General features: G+C 31.9%; 1 protein-coding gene across 1 annotated transcript in view; it reads left to right on the forward strand.

Annotated features, from left to right (window-relative positions):
* The window catches only part of LOC129220997 (ankyrin repeat and IBR domain-containing protein 1-like), a 50,970-nt gene that overhangs the window by 23,086 nt on the left and 19,280 nt on the right, over window positions 1-8,604 (forward strand). The window contains exons 9-11 of the mRNA XM_054855433.1: window positions 133-221; window positions 3,705-3,849; window positions 7,329-7,505. Of these exons, the coding sequence (XP_054711408.1) occupies window positions 133-221; window positions 3,705-3,849; window positions 7,329-7,505 (411 nt within the window). The remainder of the gene's footprint in view (window positions 1-132; window positions 222-3,704; window positions 3,850-7,328; window positions 7,506-8,604) is intronic.

Here is an 8,604-nt window from a genome sequence, read left to right on the forward strand (position 1 = left end):
ACTTATAGTTAATTTTCTTCAGCATTTTCTGTTTTCTTGTTATGTTTAAAATTTATAAATTAAAATATCAAGCAAACATTCCAAAGCATAGCTTTTTTTTGTGCAATGAAAGTTTTCATTAAATCTTTTCAGTGTGATATTTGCACTATGTCCATACAAGAAGAGAGTGATTTGATTCAAGTTCCTTGCTCCCACCAATTTTGCAAAAATTGTTGGAAAGTGTAAGAACAGAATGTTTTACTTTCACATTTTTCATTCCTTTAAAAAAAAAAAAATGTTGTTTTACATTATTTGATACATAGTGCATGAACTGTCTTCCTGACTTTTTATGATATTGCATCTGTAGTACTTGTTAGTTAACCAAAATACCTTCTATGTAATGAAACAAATTACAATAGAGATCCAATTATCCGGGACCATCTTTATCCTGGATATCTGATTTTCCCTTTTTTTTGGATCGCTAAAAAACACTGCTTGCTGCTTTGCTTGGAAACCAAAATTTACTATAATATATAGTAATGCATCTTAAAATATCAAGAAAACAGTTCAGAAGCAGGGGTGTTACCATAGGGTGTTCCCCCTCCATGTATGCCGCATACTCTCAAACATTTTTTGGACATATTATATATATGATTGCAAATACATATTGTGCATAGTGGATTACTGGGGGTATATAATCAGAAAACTTTTAGAGAAAATCACTGTTCAGAAGTGCTTATAAACTTTGAAATATAAAAAAAAGATATATATATTAAATTGAAGAACCATTTAAAAGCCTAAACATGTAAGACATTCACCAAACTCTCAAACATAGAGATAAGTAAATAAATAAAAATGAACAAATAAAATTGACCTCAATGTTCAATAATGTTTTTAAAAGAAAGAAAGCAGAGGGTAAGATGATCCATGCTTCTGAACGTAAATGTGCAATTTGTTTTACTAGAGCAGTATTGCTTAATTTCTTTGATTAATGGAACCCTTTTTAATGTCAACTTTTTTTGTGGAACCACTGATTTTCCATCAGTAACTCCTGGTTTTCCTTCAGTAGAGTAGTTTGAATACTACATTCTGAAAATGGTTTATCTGCCGTAAAAACACAATTTATTTCCAATTATATTTATTGTCTCTAAAAAGTAACTTCGAAAATTAACACACCTGAAAATATTTTGAAATTCTTTTCAAGGAAATATTTTAAGTTTAAATATTCTTGAGATAAGTAATACTTATTTTAGTAGTCGCTGATGAACTTAGTACAGTAAAACCTGTAAAGTTGACCACCTTTGTAAGTTGACCACCTCTCTATGTTGACCGCTTTTGTCCGGAACGGAATTAGTCCTATCTTATATAATGAAGGAAAACCTCTGTAACTTACCACCTCTCTATCTTGACCACCTGTCTATCTTGACCACTAATGAACACCAAATTTGGTTTGGAGTATTGTAAAAAACCCTTTGTAAGTTGACCACTCGGTTTATTATTTTAAATTTTATTTAGCAAATTATTTTTATTATTTTTTTATAGCTTTTCAAGAATATTGTTGATGCCAGACCAGAATTTTACCTACTAAATGAAACAGCAGCATAACTAAATCTCCTTTTGAGTTTAACCACGTAGGAAAACTACTAAGAACCCTTTTATTCTCTCAACTTGTTTTTCTTTTGTTGTTAAGCAAAAAATTTGTAATTTTTGATTAGTTATAAATTTTTAGGAACTATTAATATAAAATGAGTAACTTTTTCATAAACAATAACACTTTTTTTTTGATCAATTTACTGAAATTTTTAATTTGCATCACACATTATACGTTATTCTGGGAAAATAATCTCTAAAAATATTTGAATAACATCTAAAATTATTGTTTCAAAGTAATGCTAAACAATGAAAGTGAGTTGAATAGAAAGAGTAGGTGTCAAATAGTCAAAAAATGAATACATGGTGCAAGAATTACAAAAAAAAAAAAAAAAAAAATCATTACCCCCTTTATAAGTTGACCACCTGTCTAAGTTGACCACCTAAGTACTGCACCGCAAGTGGTCAACTTACACAGGTTTCACTGTATTGGGATGAATGGACAAAAGTTGAATTTTCATGTCACGTTTACTAAGTTTCTTGCTGTTACTTTATTACTTTACTACTGTTACCTTATTTGCTACTGTTTGTTTGAAAAATACTGATTAAAAGCTTCTCTTGTGGAACCTCTAAAAGATCTCCACGGCATCCTGGGGTTCCACTGAACACAATTTAAGAAACGCTGTACTAGTGTATGAAAAAAGTAGGTTTTTGTGAATATGTTCTTTCTTTTTTTTTAATTGTGTAAAGGTTTCATTTTGTAGATTACGAAAGTGGTTAATTATTGCTTTTGTATTGAATTAGTGTCAATATTCTTTTTATGTTCTTGCATCCTTTTATTAGTCTTTCGTATAACAATCCTTAGATTCCACAATATTATCCGAAAAATTTGCGAATCTGCGTCGTGTTATATTAGCGTTTAAATATATGTATTAGTGTTTTGTCGTGTTGTCACTTATGCTAAAAACGGCTTAAATTAATAGCCTTTCACTAACAGATTGCTTTATAGTGAGTCAGCATTTTTTTCTTTAGTTTTCTGTTGGAATAAAAATAGGGGAAATCTCAGATTTTTGAGTGTTTGTTTTAAATTTCATTCCGGAAAATATTTCGGATGTTTTACTCTGTTGTGCAATAGGACTCTTCAACTCTTAAAGTTCCTTTTACTAGATTTCCCAAACTATACACTCACAATACTGTATTCATAATGAAATTGTTCATGTTCTTGTAGGTATTTCGAAAAAAATCGTTGATTGCCCCCCCCCCTCACTTTTTATGATTTATTTATTTATTTTATTTTCAAATTTAGAAACCAAGACTAAAAATCATAAAAAAAAGCAGAAATGTCAAAGTTTTCAGATCACAATTAAAATGTTTTATTTTGTATATCTGTTTACAAAACATTATTTAGCACAAGCAGTAACTGTTAGTTTATGTATTCATTGTTTAGATATTAGTAAATCCACTGTTTTACTTAAACAAGCCATACTTGCTTAATGAAATTATTACCAAGTGTTTGTGACATCTCAAAATACTTTGGGATAAATAATGTAAGTCTAATGCATGTCTAAGTGTTTCTTTGAGAAAAGTTATTATGTGCATAACTCATCAAAAAACTTAAGAAAGATGGTGAGTAAAGCTTCTTAGATTCGCATCAATTACCACTTATATGCTCTCAAAACCAGCCTTAGCAAAATTTTGTACTAAAAAAAAAAAAAAAAAACTTTCGTTTTTTTGCGGCCGATAAAAATCTTATAGTTTTTAGTTGTTGTTTTCTTTTTGTCTCCCCCCTTCCCCACACTTTTCAGTTCCAATTGCCACCTCTGGATAATATTATTATTACTCGGTGTAGTATTTAATGTTCCATATTTTCACTATTCTGGATAAAACAAAGCAAAAGGAATTATTAAATTAAAATAAAATGATGGATTAAATAACTAATAATTAAGTGAAGGATAATATGAGTAAGTAAAAAGTATAAATCAGCAAAACTTTCTATCAAGATGAGATTGAATTCTAAGAATATAAAAATTTATAATCCTCCAATATACTGAGATTTTGCGAATAATATCTGTATTAAAATTGCAGATATTTGAATTTGTATATTTAGTCTTCATTGTTCTTTATTTTAATTTTAGCTATCTTACTGCAAAAATCTTGGATGGTGAAGCTCATAGCATTTTATGTCCTGCTTTCCAATGCCCTCATATGGTTCCTACAGATGTGATTGAAAGATTAGTGTCTTCAGACATGGTGAAGAGATACTTGCAGTTTGATATAAAGGTAAATCACCACAGAGTATTCATTTTGTGGCCGAATTTCAAAGCACTTTGAGCATGCGTTCAATAAACCAGTACTTTAATACAGGGTGTCCTGAAAATGACTGTTTTTTAAAATTTATAACAGGAAAACGGTAAATGATAAAAAAAAATTCTTGCAGAAAACTCATGGTGGGTCGTAAAATTTCCCCTCTGAGTTCCAAATTTTAGTTGAAAATTTCTCCAATACATGGCGCTGCAGATAGTAAGCCTGTGTATAAAAAAATATATAGAAAATTACACCATAATTTTTCGAAAAGGATGAACAAAAGAATAAAACAATATTTTCAAATAATCGTCGACTGTAATCCCATGTTGCAATAGGAGGAAAAATCGGTGAATTTCAATTCTTCTTTTTTGATTTACCAGCTTACTATGTGCAGCGCCATCTATTGAAACATTTTAAAATTAAAATTTGGAACTCTGAGGGAAAAAATTTAGGGCCCACCACATGAATTTTCTGCAAGAATTTGTTTTTTATCATTAACCATTCTCCTGTTACAAATTTTTGAAAACAATCAGTTTTTTCAGGGCAACCTGTAGCAGCATATTGTGCTTAAAAGTCCTAAAAAGAAAAGGAAAGGCAAAAGGAAAAGGTGTCAAAATTTTCTTAATACTTATCGGGGCTGGAAATTAACACTGGGTCAAGACTACAGAAACATTCACCGAACCTGCAGAATATACATTTTAGTGTTCCTTGGCACAAATGAGAATTTATTCCTATTTTCCTTTCAAAAGATTTTAGCATCATTTTTTAAAACTGCTTAGAGAAAGTTTGCATCGTTATTTACAGTGTTTAGGTTTTTTGAGTAGGAGCTATGCAATATACTGGACAGCCTGGTTATCACATCCAAAGACTGCAGTTTTGTTCTCATTAGAACTCAACAGTCTGAAATAGTGAGTAACCAGGCTGGAGGCAGAGGTCATCTCATTGAAGCTGAGAGCTCCAGTAAGCTGATAGATGAAGTAAATTTATCTCACCAACGAGTGACCGCAGCAAGGTGCAGTTCAACTTGTGAATAGATGCAAAACTTTGGTAATTAGCAGTAAATTACTGTCCCTAATCAAGGGCTAAGGCAGAACTACATGCATGGAACTCATCAATTTGGAACAAGAGCGCCCATATAGGGGGGCAAGTGGGGGCTCGAGCCCCCCCCCCTTTCAAAATGAGAACTTGCTTTTATTGTTTTTTCTTTGAAAAAATGTAAAAACATTTCTTCTCCAGCCATTAATGAATAAGTTGTTAAAAAATGTCAAATTTTAATGACTTGAATCTGTCCTGAAATCAGTTACCATGGGGAAAATATCCCACTAAACCATGGGGAAAATATCTGAGCCTCCCCTACAATTTTGCATATGTGGCGCCCATGGTCTGGAATAGTTTATAGCCAAGCTGGAGGCAGATGTTATCTCATTGAAGCTGAGAGTGCCAATGAGGTTTTTTTCAAACTGAAATTTATAATTGAAGACTAGTTTCGATTAATCTTGGAAATTCAAAGACTAAAACTTATGTATTCAAAACATTATTGAAGCATTAAGTCTTTTAAATCTCAATCCTACAAAATGATTCAATGCACCAAAATTAGACTCATGCATTTTCTACCAGAAACACCTTCTTTTTAAAAAAAGTGTATTAAATCAGGTATGGGAAAACTGTGTGCATTAAACATTTATTAATCAATTATGTTTTTCTTTAATTAGTGAAACTAATCAAATTAGTTTTCTTTCATTAGTTAATTTTTATAAAGTTATTGTATTGAGGGTTAATGAAAGAAAACATTAAATTGATTTCAAGTTTATTCAAATTTCTTCAACATGGATGTTCAAAAGGAAGAAAGTATTTATTCGTATAATCCAAATGTTCCTATTATTAGTATATATAGGATGAAAGTTAATTATTTGGGGCCATGTTTGATTTTTTAAAATAATTTTTAAGACTTCAAGGCAGCTTATTGATTGCCTTTGTACCTTTATGTTGTTTCTAATAGCACAAATCACTGCTTTGCTTAATTATCCATTTTTGAGTAAATATTAATCTACTGTAAGAGTACTCATTTTTGTGAGCTGTAATTTTTGCAAAAATGAATAAGTAGGTGATTTCGCAAGCTGAAACTTTCACGAATTTTCTATGAACAGAACCAAAAGTTGATTATCTATATGAAATTGAAATATTTTGCAAGGCTTAAATTTTCACGATCACGCGGTGTCTGGAAAATCAAAATCTTATGAAAATAAGGGTCTTTACAGTACAGTAGACCCTTGTTTTACCCGAGTTTATTTTACGGAGTTTTGATTTGGGCGGGGGGGGGGGGGGGGCACCTTTATTTTATTTTATGTCGATGAGTTTCGGTTTTAAGTGGATGCGGCAATGCAAACAGATAACATTTTCCTCTTTTTCAAAATCCAAACTCCTAAAGATTGCAGATTACATGTAATCAACTACATTTTGGCGAGCTAGTAATCGAGCTTGGGCCACTGGAGACATTTTATGCGATTGGTTCCAGAGCTCTTTCCAGAAGTAAAGTTATTAAACTCACACAGTTCTGAACTCACTGGAAGAAGAGCTTTTAGGAGTGACAAAGGAGGACCAAAAACCAACAAGGATACTTACTTCGGTGACTCGCAACCAAAAACGTTCACATTGAAAATTTGGAGCCATTCCTAGACAATAGAAATGATCTTTCTGATTTGTCAGTGACGGAAAATTCTATCATGGAAATGACGCAAGTGATCATGGATGCGTTAATGCTCTGCAAAGAGGAACAGAGAAAAATTTTTAGTGACTGCCAAAAGACTATCATAGCCAGTTTTTTTTTTTTTATAAACAGAGCACAAAATTAGTTTGTTTTCTTTATGCATGTTGTGTATAAAAATTGATATAAGTACACATTAAACTTATTATACAATTAGTCATCACTAGAACTTTTTTTTATCTACGGAGCCTAGCCTCTATTTTAACACCATTATTAGGTCTCAATTTACGCGGCATTTCCACGGAACGTAACCCCCCCCCCCATAAAACGAGGGTCTACTGTATATAGATATTAATTTCGACCTTATCAATACTTCTTTATCGGAAAATAGACGTTTGTTCAAAAAAAAAACGCCCCATACTTTACAATCTTTTAGGAAAAAATATCTTTTACTGTAGTTTTAGGAATCAATACTTCCATAGTTGTTTGAATATTCTTTAAAACTTATCTAGCTTCACATACTAAAATGTGTGACTAGCATTGTTTTAAAATAAGTTTCTAAAATTTTATCTGCTTCTGCTTTTTTCTTAATGTAGGCATTCCACTTTTTTTTTCATTTCAAAATTTCATGTTTTTAAAATTTTTGAAGTAAATGTTCGTGTAAAGAAAAAACAAAATGTATCCAAATCCGAATAATGCATTTAAATGAAACTTCTTTACATGATTTAACAAAAGTGCAATATTTGTTTAGGCATTTGTTGAGAGTAATCCTACAATGAAGTGGTGTCCTTATCCTGGTTGTGCTAGAGCTGTAAAATTACCAGAGTTTGAAAGAGTGAATGAAGAAATAATGGCTATATCTTTCACAAACCCACCATCACTATCTCATGCTGTTGATTGTGGTAATAAACACTATTTTTGCTGGTATGTAATTTCATTATGCATTGCATAGTAATTTGCTACCCAAAATCGATTATTTATATTTTTTACTGTCCCCCAGTTTATATATATATATATATATATATATATATTTTTTAAATGTAAATTTGAAATTTGCAATGAGTTTTAAACATTTCCAAATTCTAGCTTTTACAAAAAGTATTTTGCTTAAGTATTTGTTTAATTTTACAAAATTACTAAAGCTCTATTTTGTCAATTACAATTGAAGACCTCAGTGTAAGAAGGGGACACCTCTGCTTTGTGCAGGTTTTGTATTTTACATTGAAATATAAGAGAAATATTTTCTTTCGTTCTGTACACGAACAAGACATTTCGAACTATTATTCCATCAGGGGATGCCCACAAGTGATGCTGCGGTTTGAGGCAAAAGAGGGACGATGGGGGGGGGGGGGGTCGCCCCTCCCTTTCACCATCAATTTTTTCCAAATTGAGGTCCTAAAACGAAAATGTAGGCCCTCTTTGAAATAATGTTGAGGAAAGGAATCGGGTTCGAATCTCCCTCTCGGAAACTTTTTGGAATTGAAGTTTCAAAACAGCAATTTTACATTTTTTAGTGATTTTAGGAGGAGGAGTTTGGAGGCCTTCCCCGGGCATTTCTCAAATTGTAATCTTAAAAGATTCGGTTGCAGACATCTTATGCAAGAATGAGTTCAGTGACTTTCCTCTGGTATTTTTTGGAAATGAATTCCGAAAAAACGCAATCTTAGATGACCTTCAATAATGTTAGAAGGATTAGGTTTCAAAACGTTCCACTGGAATTATTATGATAGTGATTTTCTAAAAAGCAATTTTTAAAATACTCTATCCATTGAAAAGGAAAGAAATAGTTTTGGGAACCACCTTGGCTAAATCGCAATATTTTAGTCGTTTTAAATAAAAATGATGCAGTAGCCAACCCCCGCCCCCCCCCCGCCCCTAAAGCAGATGTAAGTCAGATACGTTATAAGACAGAAGGGAAAAAATCACCCCCTCCTTGAAACTTTTCTGGATCAGTCCTTGGTTTGTGGGGGAGGAAGGGTCATGAAAATTTGAGTTTGTGAGGAGGCAGGGAGGGGGTGACAAAAGAT

Source organism: Uloborus diversus, chromosome 4, assembly GCF_026930045.1.
Source record: "Uloborus diversus isolate 005 chromosome 4, Udiv.v.3.1, whole genome shotgun sequence".
Taxonomy (NCBI): Eukaryota; Metazoa; Arthropoda; class Arachnida; order Araneae; family Uloboridae; genus Uloborus; species Uloborus diversus.